A 14,421-nucleotide genomic window follows, 5' to 3' on the forward strand; every position below is an offset into this window, starting at 1 on the left:
GTGGCGAAGGGGCTTGCGTAACTCAGTGAAGCCATAAGCTATGCTGTGCAGGGCCACCCAAGACGGACAGTCATGGCAGAGAGTTCTGACAAAATGTGGTCCACTGGAGAAGGAAATGGCAACTCACTCCAGTATTCTTGCCAAGAAAACCCCATGGAACGTAACACAAGGCTAAAAGATATGACGCCGGAAGATGAGCCCCTCAGGTCGGAAGGTGTCCAATATGCTACTGGGGAAGAGCAGAGGGTATTTCCAAGTAGCGCCAGAAAGAGTGAAGCGGCTGGGCCAAACCCAAAAGGACACTCAGCTGTGGATGTGTCTGGCGGTGAAAAGAAAATCCGATGCTGTAAAGAACAATATTGTTTAGGAACCTGGAATGTCAGATCAATGAATCAAGGTAAGCTGGAGGTGGTCAAACATGAGATGGCAAGATTGAACATCGACATCTTGGGAATCAGCGAACTAAAATGGACAGGCATGGGTGGATTTAATTCAGGTGACCATCATATCTACTATTGTGGGCAAGAATCCCTTAGAAGAAATGGAGTAGCACTCATAGTCAACAAAAGGGTGGGAAAGGCAGTACTGGGGTACAATCTTAAAAATGATAGAATGATCTCAGTACGAATCCAAGGCAAACCATTCAACATCACAGTAATTTAAGTCTATGCCCCAACCACTGAGGCCGAAGAAGCTGAGGTTGATCGGTTCTATGAAGACCTACAACACCTTCTAGAACTAACACCAAAAAAAGACGTCCTCTTCATCATAGGGGATTGGAATGCTAAAGTAGGAAGTCAAGAAATCACCGGGATAACAGGCAGGCATGGCCTTGGTGTACAAAATGAAGCAGGACAAAAGCTAATAGAGTTTTGCCAAGAGAACATTCTGATCATAGCAAACACTCTTTTCCAAGAGCACAAGAGGCGACTCTACACATGGACGTCACCAGATGGTCAATATCGAAATCAGATTGATTATGTCCTTTGCAGCCAAAGATGGAGAAGCTCCATACAGTCAGTAAAAACAAGACCTGGAGCTGACTGTGGCTCAGATCATGAGCTGCTGCTTGCAAAATTTCGGCTTAAATTGAAGAACGTCGGGAAAACCACTAAACCATTCAGGTATGACCTAAATCATATCCCTGATGAATATACAGTGGAGGTGAGGAATAGATTTCAGGGATTAGACCTGATAGACAGAGTGCCTGAGGAACTATGGACGGAGGTCCGTAACATTGTTCAGGAGGCAGCAACGAAATCCATCCCAAAGAAAAAGAAATGCAAGAAAGCAAAGTGGCTGTCTGATGAGGCTTTACAAGTAGCTCACAAAAGAAGGGAAGCGAAAAGCAAGGGAGAAAGGGGAAGATATACCCAACTGAATGCAGAGTTCCAGAGAATAGCAAGGAGAGACAAGAAGGCCTTCTTAAATGAACAATGCAAAGAAATCGAGGAAAACAACAGAATGGGAAAGACTAGAGATCTCTTCAAGAAAATTGGAGATCTCAAGGGAACGTTTTGTGCAAAGACGGGCATGATCAAGGACAAAGAAGGCAGGGACCTAACAGAAGCAGATGAGATTAAGAAGAGGTGGCAAAAATACACAGAAGAACTATACAGGAAAGATCTGAATGTCCCTGATAGCCATGATAGTGCGGTCACTGAACTTGAGCCGGACATCCTAGAGAGTGAAGTCAAGTGGGCCTTAGGAAGCATTAGTAACAACAAAGCTAGCGGAGATGACAGTATTCCAGCCGAGCTATTTAAAATCCTAAAAGATGATGCTGTTAAAGTGCTGCATTCAATATGCCAACAAATCTGGAACACTCAACAGTGGCCACAAGACTGGAAAAGGTCAGTTTACATTCCAATTCCAAAGAAGGGCACTGACAAAGAGTGTTCAAACTACCGCACAATTGCGCTCATTTCACATGCCAGCAAGGTGATGCTCAAAATCCTACAAGCTAGGCTTCAGCAGTATGCGAACCGAGAACTACCGGAAGTACAAGCTGGGTTTCGAAGAGGCAGAGGAACTAGAGATCAAATCGCCAACATTCGCTGCATCATGGAGAAAGCAAGAGAATTCCAGAAAAACGTCTATTTCTGCTTCATTGACTACGCTAAAGCCTTTGATTGTGTGGATCACAACAAACTGTGGCAAATTCTGAAAGTGATGGGAGTACCAGACCACCTTACCTGTCTCCTGAGAAACCTGTACGAGGGTCAAGAAGCAACAGTAAGAACCAGACATGGAACAACCGATTGGTTCCAAATTGGGAAAGGAGTACGACAAGGCTGCATATTGTCACCCTGCTTATTTAACTTATATGCAGAGTACATCATGAGAAATGCCGGGTTGGATGAATCAGAGGTCGGAATTAAGATTGCTGGGAGAATTATCAACAACCTCCGATATGCAGACGATACCACCCTAATGGCAGAAAGCGAAGAGGATCTCAAGAGCCTCTTGTTGAGGGTGAAAGAGGAGAGTGCAAAAGCTGGTTTGAAACTCAACATTAAAAAAACTAAGATCATGGCATCTGGCCCCATCACTTCCTGGCATATAGAAGGGGAAGAAATGGAAGCAGTGACAGATTTTACTTTCTTGGGCTCCAAGATCACCACAGACGGTGACTGTAGCCATGAAATTAAAAGACGCTTGCTCCTTGGGAGGAAAGCTATGGCCAACCTAGACAGCATAGTAAGAAGCAGAGACATCACCTTGCCGACAAAGGTCCGTCTAATCAAAGCTATGGTTTTCCCAGTAGTAATGTATGGCTGTGAGAGCTGGACTATAAGGAAGGCTGAGTGCCGAAGAATTGATGCTTTCGAACTGTGGTGCTGGAGAAGACTCTTACAAGTCCCCTGGACTGCAAGGAGGTCAAATCAGTCCATCCTAAAGGAAATCAACCCTGAGTGCTCATTGGAAGGACAGATACTGAAGCTGAAGCTCAAATATTTTGGCCACCTAATGCGAAGAGAAAACTCCCTGGAAAAGACCCTGATGCTGGGAAAGACTGAAGGCAAAAGGAGAAGGGAACGGCAGAGGATGAGATGGCTAGATAGCATCACCGATGCAATGAATATGAACTTGAGCACGCTCCGGGAGAGAGCGCAGGACAGGAAGGCCTGGCGTGCTATGGTCCATGGGGTCATGAAGAGTCGGACACGACTGAACGACTGAACAACAACAACAAATTATTAAGACAGTTGGGAGACCCTTGCTTATCTCCTGGCAATCGCCCAAAGATCTACCAGGAGATCCCAATCTACATTCTGCCTACCCCTGGCCAAAGGGGCTGCGTCCTGCGCCTTTTAATAGTTGCACGGACGGGGGAAGTTCAGCGGGTGTAGCTTGCACGGTAACGCTACACCGGCTGACATTCCCTCTTCTTTTGTTGTTGTTGTTCAGTCGTGTCCAACTCTTCGTGACCCCATGGACCATAGCACGCCAGGCCTTCCTGTCCTGCGCTCTCTCCCGGAGTGCTCAAGTCCATATTCATTGCATCGGTGATGCTATCTAGCCATCTCATCCTCTGCCGTCCACCGTTAAAGGTGCAGGAGCCCCCGCCTTCTTTTCATTCCGGCCCTTATTCACGTGTCGATCACTTTCGCCAAGGCATTCCTGGGGTTTCATTTCAAAGAAGGAACGGCTCATTGCCCTGTTGCCGCCATACTTTTTCTTTGGAAGTTTCCCCCCAACTCATGCCAGAGAAGTGAAACTGAAATCGCGTCCGCTGAGCGGCGTGGGCGGGCGGAAACGCGTTCAGAGCCGCGACTCGTTCCTTCTGCTTTAGGGGCTGCCCTACTGAGCGGGCCGTTCACACGACCGCGTTTCCTGCAGCGGCCCATTGCGCGTCCTCATGGCGTCCAGCCTGGCGGAGGACCTGGCGTGCCCCATCTGCCTGGGCATCTTCCAGGAGCCCCACACGCTGAGCTGCGGCCACAACTTCTGCCTCTCTTGCTTGCGGCGCTGCGTCCCCGAGGGCCAGAGCGGGGGGACGTGCCCGGAGTGCCGCCTCCCCTTCGAGCTGCGGCAGCTCGCGCGCAACCGGGCCCTGGCCAGCGTCGCCGGGAAAGTCCGTCGGCTGAAGCTCGACCGGGAGCCCCTGCCGGGGACCGAGCTCTACTGCGAGGACCACGACGAGCCGCTCAAGCTCTTCTGCCGCCAGGATCGCGTCCCCATCTGCGTGATCTGCCGCGACCTGCCCCAGCATCGGGGGCATGAATTCTTGCCCACCAGGAACGCTGTGAAACACGCGCAGGTTGGAGGGCCGAGGACCCAGGCAAACGTTCCTTCCATCGCGTGCCTAATAGCCGCGGCTTTTTTATTTCTTTCGTTCTCAGTCGGTGGGGGCTGGCCGGCGGCTCCCAATTTCGGTGGGCGATGTGAATCCATTCTGGGTTTCAATCAGAACTCTAAAGGCACTATCCAAAGTGCTGGACCCTATCCCTAAAACAGGTTCAGTGCCTTGGATGGCTCCTTTAGAGTTCTGGCTGGTTCTGACTGAAACCCGGTATGGGTCACAGCCCCACCGAAATCGGAGCCACCAGCCTCCACTGCTTAGAGTACGGGCAGAACTCTCGACCTGGATTGGGACCCCAGCATGGGGGGGGGGGATAGGGAGGCTTTTAAGATAATGATTGGAACCCCTGTGCCTACTCCAGAGTAAAAATGAAGAGACATTGCTGCTAAACGGGCACTGCAAGTATTTTTTTTCTTCAGGAAGTGAAATAGGCAGTAATTGGGGGGGGGGGCCATTTGTCGAGCGTGGCTCACTCAGTTTTTGGAGGACACATCCAGACATGCAATGCAGCCCCAATGTGTTTACTCAGAAGTAAATCTCACTGAGTTCAATGGGACTTACTCCCAGGAAAGTATACATAGGATTGCCATCTTAGTATGCTTGCTTACCTGGGAGTAATCCCCACTGACCTCAGTGGGACTTACTGCAGAGTATCTGGTTTTGCTGAAAAAAAAACTGTCAATCCTGAGAGATCTCTCTGCTTTTCCTGTGGTGGCCAGATCCAAAGAGGGCCAGGGTCCTGCCCCTTTCATAGAGGGAGATGCACCTGCTGAAATTCCCTCATCTACACAACTGTTAGAAGTGCAGCATCTGGCTACCATATCCTTCTGTTTGAAAATGTAAATCTGTGGGCAGTCTTTGATTTATACTTTTTAAAAGTCAAAAACAAGGCTGTATGTAAACCAAATTATTTCCCAAGAAATACATAACTATTTTTAGCTTGTGCAGACTGTGCAGAATAAGCAAGTCATTGCTTTCAAATGGTCCACGGAATTCATGGTGCTATCCTGTACATGTTGAATCAGTCAGAAGTTAGTCCTGTTGGGTTGAATGGGCTTACTCCTAAGCAAGTGGTTATAGGATTACAGACCTATTATTCTAATAGATTTGCTAGTTTTAATAATGTGCAGGTTGATAGGAAGCATGTTTATTTGTAAGTAACCCCCAGTGGATTCAATGAGCTTTCTCCCAAGTAATAGTGCAAAGGGTTGCAATTCATAACTATTAAAAGCACCTGAGGCCTGTCCCCTCCTGCTCTTCCCGTCTATATTATATCACAAATATGCTACCCAATGCTTCATATACTTTCCTCCTTCTGCCACTCAGGTCTCATGAAACCCTTTGAATTCTGCTACAGTTGCCCCTCCAAATCTGATAGTGAACAATAGATTTATGTGTGGAGATAGCCTTTTGTGGCCTTCCCTAGCCTCGTATCCTCGACCCAGTGGGTGGCTGTTGTAAAAAAGGGAAATTCCATGTTAGGCACAATTAGAAAAGGAGTTGAAAATAAAACTGCCAAGATCATACTGCCCTTACACAAATCTGTGGTGTGACCACACTGGAAATACTGTGCACAGTTCTGGTCACCTCAAAAAGGATATTGTAGACTTGGGGGGGGGGGAGGCAGAAAAGGGCAACAGAAAAAAGGCCTACAACTGTCAGCATGCCCCAGCCAACATAGCTGGCTGGGGCATGCTGAGAGTTGTAGGCCTTTTTTTTTTCTGTCGAAACATGCACAGGATTGCACCCTAAAACAATCAAGGGGTAGGAGCAACTCCCCTATGAGAAGAGGTTACAACATCTGGGGCTATTTAGCTTACAAAAGAGGCGAGGGAGGGGAGACATGATACAGGTATAAAAGTGATGCGTGGTGTGGGGAAAGTGGATAGGGAGACAGTTTTCTCCTTCTCTCATAATGCTAGAGCCCAGGGTTATCCCTTGGAGCTGATTAGTGGGAGATTCAGGATAGATAGAGAGATAGATAGATGGAAGTACGACTTATCACAGCGCATAGTTGAACTTTGGCATTCACTATCACAAGATGTAGTGATGGTCAGCACTATTTATTTATTTATTTATTAAATTTATTAATCGCCCATCTGGCTGGTCACCCAGCTTTGGATAGCTTTAAGAGGGGATTGGACAAATTTGTGGAGGAGAAGGCTATCAATGTCTGCTAGTCCTGAATGCCACATGCTGCCTCCAGTATCAGATACAGTATGCCTATGTACAACAGTGGCTGGGGAACATAGATGGAAGAGTGCTGTTGCACTGATGTCCTGCTTGTAGGTTTCCTGTGAGCAGCTTGTTGGCAATCTGTTTTGTGAACAGATTGCTGGACTAGTTGGACCCTTGATCTGACCCAGCTGGGGTCTTCTTATGTACTTGGATGTTATGAACTTCAATTCCCATCAGCCCCAGCCACCATGGCCAGTGGTCAGGAATGCTGATAGTTTTAGCCTAAATCATCTATGGGGCACCAGGTTGGGGAAAGCTGCCTTATTGTGATGCTGAAATAAGTGAAGGTTTCTGGTTTAAAAACTTATTTTAATACAAAATTTTAGATCCTTGGTAATAACATTCCCTGGTTGTCAGGGTCCTCTGTAAGAAGGAATTGTTGAGTTATGCTCAGCTACAGTGGGTTTCTCTACTACACAGGGAAAATTGAAATGGTGCCTGAAGCCCCTGGAGAAACATCTAAATAACGTAACTGAAGATGAATTGTGTCAGCAGAAAGAAATTGCAGCATTGGAGGTAGGTAAAACGTTAACAGGGGTGGGACAAAGAGGCACCAGATTCATGGGAGAGTTCAAAGGTCTATTCCTAGACATACTCAAGGTTAAATACCTTTGTGGTATTTGATGAACATTTGTCGTGCTTCATAATATCCTGGGTTATATCTGCTTCTGAGAAATAATCTCATATGACAGGAATGTGGGGGTTGGGTGGGTCTCCAGAAGACCACATATGTGGCTGATGGCCCGCTTTTGACTTGGCAGGTTGCTAATATGGAGGTCTGGCTGTGGAGGTCTGTGAAGCTGAGGATTGGGCAGGCTGAAAGCTCTCCTCAGGTGGGACTCCTTTGACAGCATGGCTTGGGTCCAGCTGTTAAAAGGCCCAACCTGTGCCTTCAAAGATAGACCCCTGGCTTGGTCAATTGTGAGCCATCTGAATGCACTTTTCAAAGTGGGGCAGATGTCTCTTGTGTGTAGAGCCTGACTGACCTTGTTCTTTGGGTCAGTGACCTCTGACTTGGGGGAGGAGAGGGGGGTTCTGTACACTACTTAATTCTTCCCAAGTTCTGATGACGGTTTGACCCTATGAGTAAAATAACCACCCTTGTATATGCTATTGTAGCATTTCTCCAACTGTGAGATCACCAGTGGGCTCAGCCCACTTTCTGGTGGGCCTCAGTGCTGCAGCCCACCCAGTACCTCCAGCAGAAGGAAGGAATGAAAGGAACTGGCCAGCGTTGGGGAAGAGGTTACAGGTTAGGAAGCTGCTTTACACTGACTCAGACTCTTGTCCCATCTAGCTCGGTATCGTGGACACTGACTGACAGCGGCTCTCCAGGGTTTCAGGCAGGGATTTTTCCATACCTACCTGGAGATGCTGGGGATTGAGCCTGGAACTCCCTGCTACACGGAACTGGCTGTGGCAAATAATTTAGTTATTTTCAAGGAGGGGTTCTTGTTCATATAAATTTATATCAGTAATTGCCAGCTGATACTGACTATATCTATCTACTGTGATTTTGTGATTGGCTCTGCCCCTGCAGTACCATTTTATGACTTTTTCAGTTATTTTCAGGTTTTTCAAGGGGACCCTGAGGGTAGAAACTTTGAGAAGCCCTCTGCAGTTGTAACCCACTATCATCCTCATCACTACAAGAAGAGTCGGAAGATTCAGTCTGTATTGATTGCAGAATTCCCACCAATGGTGTTGCCGGCCCAACCCTGAATTGCAATAAAGTTGTACTTCAGAAAAGTTGAAGCAGCTGCAAAATGTGCATATGTAATTTAGAAGGCTGATCTATTTAGCCATTTCAGTTGTATATGCCTTTTTTTTTTTTACGAATAACCTCATTTCTGACTGTGTAAACTTGGGGGTATATTTTATGCTTTCTCCACCAAAAAAAATTGCTTCTTGCTGGTTTGTTTCTTCCACTGGTTGTAGAGGTGCACTGAAGACAGCTTGAGCCACATTTCCAGAGAATTTGAGGTTCTCCACCAGATTTTGCATGAAAAGGAACAAGATATTAAGAAGACCATCCAGGGGATGAAAGAGACAAACCGGGAGGAAATGGAGGATGCCTTAAGCTCTCTGAAAGAGGAAGTGTTGTCAGATACAGAGATCATTGCCAAGATCAAAGCAGGATTAGAAGCTACAGACCATGTGGGATTCCTCAAGGTAAGAATCATCAGAAATTCAGCTGGAGGTGAATGAGGCTTTCAGAGCAGTCTAGGAAGAGTGTGGAATTCCATGGGTCTGAGCAGTTTGATGTGAAGGATTCTGTGACCCCTCTTAGACCTGGGGAAGGGACAACCTCTCTACATATGAGTCCACTCACCACTTGAGATCTGGAGGTGCATTTCAGCTCAGAATCCCATTACTCTTTAAAAACAAATGTTGAGGTTGGCTGGGAAAGGGATTCAGGGCAGGGCCTTCTCCATGATGGCTCCCACCTTTCTAGAGTCAGTTATAGATTATTTCAGGCTGCAGAGGAGAGGGGGAGGAGGGAAGCAGGGCTTTTCCATTCTCCCCACTGAGAGTCCAACAGCCATTGGCTCTTCCTCAACTGTCAGTTAGCAGTAGCTTTTACATCAGACTACCTGAACTATTTCCATCCAGGCTGGTCATTATACGAACTGTAACTTTTCTAAGAGCTGGTGCTTGGGTTTGCTTTTATTTCCTCCTCCCTCCGCATCCCTTTATTCTTTTGTTACATGTCTTTTTTAGATGGTAAGCCTGAGGGCAGGGATTGTCTCGGGTTTTTTATGGATCTGGAAGCTAGTCTTCAGAGCCTTTTCAGCTGAAGTGTAAAATGCCTTAAATAAAAAAACATACCTTAAGCGAAAACTGCAGGCATTCTGTTGATGCTGTCAAACATTTTTATTTAGGTGGCTGTTCACTCTGGCTGATGTTATGTAGATACTATTTATAGGGGTATGTTTTTTTTAATAGAGGTGTATATTATTGATTGCTTTAAAAAAAGCTCACTTTACACATTCTGGTAAAAAAAATTCTGCTTGTTATATGCTGTATTCCCCCCCCCCTTTTTTTAGGTGCTTGAATATTGGTAATGATGATTATATTACAGCTTAAACCATATGTTCTATTGTTTGGGGGGAAGTATGTAAGCAAATACATTTCAGTCTTTCTTTTCCATGTAGGGCTTCAAGGACCTGATGGACAAGTGAGTATTTTCAGGAAGTCCTTCTCATATTTCACCCCGTGTACTCAACTCTTCAGACCCTTTATTTTCCATGAAACTTTTGGCATAACCCCCTTTATCCCCAACTGAAACAGTCATAAGTTCATCTTATTTACTTAGGGCGCTCTAAGCCCATATTTCCTCCAAGGACCTCAAATATACATGGTTATCTTCGCAGTAACCCTGTCAGATAGGTCAGGCTGAGAGATTTCAAGGTCACCCAGTGAGCTTTGTGGGCAAACTGGGATTTGAACTTGGGTCCTAGTTCAACACCATATTTATTTATTTATTTATTGCATTTATACCCCGCCCTTCTCCCTCTCGCAAGGAACTCAAGGCGGCTTACATTATCCTCCTCCTCCTCACCATTGTATCCTCACAACAACAACCCTGTGAGGTAGGTTGGGCTGAGAGTCTGTGACTGGCCCAAAGTCACCCAGTGAGCTTCCATGGCCAAGTGGGGACTAGAACCCGGATCTCCCGACTCCCAGTCCGTCACTCTCACCACTACACTACACTGGCTCTCACCATAAACACTGTAGAGCCCCCTAGCTCACCTTCATTCTTTATGAATCTTGCTTCTTCCTTTTCTGTGTTGTTTCTGTCACTGTTCAGACAATGGCCACCTTTCCCCCTGTGCCCTTTGGCTTCCTCCCATCATGACCATGATGTTGTATATTATTAGGCCCCATGACTCTGCAGCTGAGGTGAGACTCGAGCGTCTTATGTCCAGTTCTGCTGCACGTGCTGATGCTCAGGATGCATTTGGATGTAACATTTCCAGTTCTCCAAACCATAGTTTGGGAGACCCAAAGGGAAAGCGTCATGCAAACTATGGTTTGAGCGAGCCCTCCAAACCAAGACTGTAACGCATAGTTTGCAACCCTCTTTTGGAGGCCTCGCTCAAAACATAGTTTGCTAGTTTGGGCATGAGAGCAAATGACAACACTAACCCATGTTGCGTTGCCCTTCCCAGGGTTTATCTCACAGATGATTGAGCGAACTGTGATTTGATCTCTAATCCCTGGGTTGTTTTCTTCCTCCTTCATCCACTCCCTCCTTGTATCCTAAATGCCTTTGCGGCTTTTTTTTTTTTTTTTAATTGCTCTTTCCCACCATGGGCAAGCCACGGTTCTGGGTTCACATGTAACAACAACCCATGGTTTAAACAACCCAGAGTTCAGAATCCAACAACAAACCATGGGATCCCCTTCTGGACTGTTCATTTGTTAGCACAGCTGGGTTTGCACATCATGACAGACCAGAATTCCACAAGCCATACCGTGAGTTAGTGTAACATGCAGACCAGGTTATCTTTAGCAGTAGAAAGTGCCAAAACGAGCGTAAAACAGATGCGCACCCCTGGTGACCTTCTGCATGTTGTGTCTTCTCTTGCACTGGTTACCAGTGTGTTTCTGAGCTCAATTTAAAGTGCTGGTTTTGACCTTTAAAGCCTTAAATGGTTTAGGACCAAGTTACTTGAAGGACTGCCTTCACCCATATCAGCCTGCGTGCACTTTAAAATCAGAAAGAGAGGCCCTTCTCATTCACCCACCTGCAAGAGCAGTTCGGTGGGTGACCACACGTGAGAGAGCCTTCTCTGCAGTGGCCCCACACCTTTGGAACAAGGCATATTATTTTACCGTGTCTTTCTCTTGATATGACTGCTGCTGCTGTTGCTCCTGTTGTTGCTGCTGGTTTTATTGTCGGCTTTCATTGCTATTTTATTGTGTTTATGTTTTTATTGCTTTTGATATTTTAACTGTTTTTTTTTACATATTGTATTGCTGTGAGCTGCCTCGGGAAAGCTTCTGCCCTGAAAGGCAGCCAAGAATTTTTTTAAATAAATAAAATAAATTCTCTTGTCTTAAGAATCAAGGAGAGTCATCTAGGGGAGGTTGAAGATGACGACACCAGTGTGGAGGAAGAGGAGGAGGGGGGTTCAGACAAAAGCGTGAGCAATGAAGAGGAGCAGGAGACATCTGCCAAAGAAGAGGCTGGAAATAATGGAGAGGTCCTGTTTCTCGAATATCTGTGGGGAGTGGGTGAGGATTCCTCTGATGATGAAGATTATGTCCAGTCGGAGGAGGAGACTGATAGCGATGCTGACAGCAGAGTGATACTGGTGGACCTAGCCCTGGAGGAATTCAAAGCCTCGTTGGATTTTGAGGCTTGGAAGAAAATGTTGGACCATATCAAGCCCAGTCCGGTGAACTGATTCATCTCTGCATTGCCCCATGATCCGTAAGGGGGGAGCCACACCCTACTTCCCAGGAAACTGCATCCTGGCAGTAAGCAAACGGCCCTGGAGCAGTTAACTGGTCAGCTCCAAATGACAGCCTCCAGCCCTGACACTGCCTTGATTGGTTCCCTGTCTCCCTTTGTTCTGCTGTTAACATTTTTCTTGCAATGTGGGGGGAATATTGTCTTTGTATGACTTTTGCATAAGAAATAGATGGAACTGGAATCTTCAGTCATTGCTGTGAGGCAATGGAGGGAAGCAACGCTTTTTTTTTCTTTTTTCTGCTCCTCACGAAAACTTGGAGCCAGCACCACCTAGAGATCTGAATTCATTCTGTGCAAGCCAAGTCTACAGGCACTCGACTGAAGGCCCTTCAGTTACTGTTTCATGAATAAAATCTTTATAAGCCAACATCTTTATTCATTGTTAGAGTTTGCATTCTCTTCAGGGAGCTCAGGACAGTGATTCAACCACATTTCCTTAAAGGTAGCACACAGTTAAACTATGGAATTCGCTTCCACAAGATGTAGTGATGGGCACACTTTGGGTGGCTTTAAAAGGGGGTTAGCCTTGTCCTCCAGGTATTAATAGCTACTACTCCTGATGGCTATGTGCTACCTCCAGTAGCAGAGGCAGTGAGCCTGTGTGCACCAGTTGCTGGGGAACATAGGTGGGATGGTGCTGTTGCGTTCATGCCCTGCTTGTGGGTTTCCTGTGGGCAACTGTTTGGCCACTGTGTGAACAGAATGCTGGACTAGATGGACCCTTGGTCTGATCCAGCAGGGCTCTTCTTATGTTCTAAAGATACTCATATCAATAGATCAGCCTTCTCTAACCTGATGGAGAGGGATCCTCCAGGTGACCCACAAATGTGTTGGGCTACAACTCCCATCAGCCCCAGCCAGTATGGCTGCTGATCAAGAATGCTGGAAGTTATATTCCCAAACAGTTGGAGGGCACTAGGTTGGGGAAGGCTGCCCTAGAGCTCAATCAAACTCCAATCCTGAATGCGGGGGCGGGGGAGGCATTCTAAGGCCTTCCCCTTTGAACTAGTCATCAGCTGTTAGGGTGGTGTGTGTGCTGGCTGGGAATGATGGGAGTTGTAGTCCATCACATCTGGAGGGCCCAAGGTTGGGGAAGGCTGGATTAACCCATCCTGCCAGCTAGTGATGTGAGCAACAAACAGGCAAGAGTCAACTCACCGTGGGATTTCTCTAGCTATACAGTCATGTTGGCTGGCGTGATGGTTAGGGAAGGCCATAATAGATTATTCCATGACTACTACTTGGAAGTAACCCAAATTACTTCTGTTGTCTGTACTATTTGGGAGGTTTACTTCACCGCTGCTGCCACCTATGCAACAGAACACTTGGGGTAAAATTGGACTGGGCCTGCTGGCCACGCATCCCAGCAGCCACACGTTTGGCATTAATGAGGAAGAGCTCTATTGGGCATATAGCTCTTTCCCAATGACTGGAGACCTTGATTGGGAAACGCCGGGCCGCTGTGAGTAAGAACTGTACAGACATGATAGGGCCCTTTCTCACTGGGTTCACGGATCACTGCAGTGGCACAGAAGGGTGGCCATTTTGAATATTGGACCCCCAGCAGGGGGCTGCCATAGTTCAGTCATGTCCAAGCCCAGGCAGCAGGGGTTGTTTGAGGGTTACCTAACTCCACAACCAACCATGGATAATTTGAGGGTTGTTTAAGCCTCAGTCCCTGCCACCTGGGTTTGGGCAACACAGGCTGTGGCTTGAATAGGCAACTGTGGCTTATTATGGCTTAAATAAGCTATGTGGTGATCAAGCGAACTAGGTCAATGCTGGCTTTGGGGGGCATGGTCACCAGCTACCTTAGGATCTGTGGCAGGGCTGGCAAATGTTTTTTCCCCAGTGGTCCCCCAGATTTCCAATTTTTCAATTGGGGGGGGGAGTCCAGGTGGTGGGAAAAATTCTGAATTTTCCTGTTTTTTCTCCAGGCCTTCACATCCAGTGCACCTTCCATGGAAGGGAGTTCCACAGTTTGGTTAGGGCCGAACATCCATGTGACGTAACATAAGCCATAAATATATTCTTCCCCAACCTGGTACCTTCCAACTGTGTTGGAGTACAACTTCCAGAAGTTGCACTCTGGGAGTTGTACTCCAACACACCTAGGGGCTGTCTTCATGAGCAATTTACTGAGAAACTAAAGCAGTCTGAGTTTGTTCGTGACAGATGATGTCACCAATCTGCTGCCAACCAGCCTTTTCCCTATGGAAAAGCCACATTTGCTGAAACTCCCTTTAGTCTGATTTTTTACAGAAAGAGGCTCCCTGGCGGTTTTGCCAGTGTGCCATGTCCCCCCACCTCCCCTGCATTAAATCCTGGGTGTGCCTCTGTGACCTGGCAGTGACATAGTCAAGGGGGTGGGGCACCCCATTCCCTCTTGTTTCCC

The 14,421-nt window shown here is 46.8% G+C and overlaps 1 protein-coding gene across 2 annotated transcripts; it reads left to right on the forward strand.

Moving 5' to 3' along the window:
* The first annotated feature begins 3,767 nt into the window (after positions 1-3,767).
* Positions 3,768-12,401, forward strand: LOC146355338 (nuclear factor 7, brain-like). Of its 2 annotated transcripts, none has more exons than XM_084830533.1 (5): positions 3,768-4,285; positions 6,965-7,060; positions 8,483-8,716; positions 9,700-9,722; positions 11,613-12,401. In XM_084830533.1, the coding sequence occupies exons 1-5, from the start codon at positions 3,863-3,865 to the stop codon at positions 11,956-11,958; spliced, it is 1,122 nt and encodes a 373-aa protein (XP_084686659.1). In that variant the 5' UTR covers positions 3,768-3,862; the 3' UTR covers positions 11,959-12,401. The 2 variants fall into 2 exon arrangements, with proteins under 2 accessions (XP_084686659.1, XP_084686660.1); XM_084830534.1 differs by having other exon boundaries at positions 3,768-4,264.
* The last annotated feature ends 2,020 nt before the right edge of the window (positions 12,402-14,421 follow it).

Source organism: Heloderma suspectum, chromosome 2 (genome assembly GCF_057233095.1).
Source record: "Heloderma suspectum isolate Gila_16-S chromosome 2, 16-S_ref, whole genome shotgun sequence".
Lineage (NCBI taxonomy): Eukaryota > Metazoa > Chordata > Lepidosauria > Squamata > Helodermatidae > Heloderma > Heloderma suspectum.

What these genes read in the sequence shown, in the direction of transcription:
- LOC146355338 (XM_084830533.1), top strand. Translation starts at nt 3,863, where the DNA reads ATGGCGTCCAGCCTGGCGGAGGACCTGGCGTGCCCCATCTGCCTGGGC. An exon ending in TTGGAGGGCCGAGGACCCAG is followed by an intron (nt 4,286 to 6,964) that starts GCAAACGTTCCT and finishes TCTACTACACAG; the next exon opens with GGAAAATTGAAATGGTGCCT. An exon ending in TTCAAGGACCTGATGGACAA is followed by an intron (nt 9,723 to 11,612) that starts GTGAGTATTTTC and finishes TCTTGTCTTAAG; the next exon opens with AATCAAGGAGAGTCATCTAG.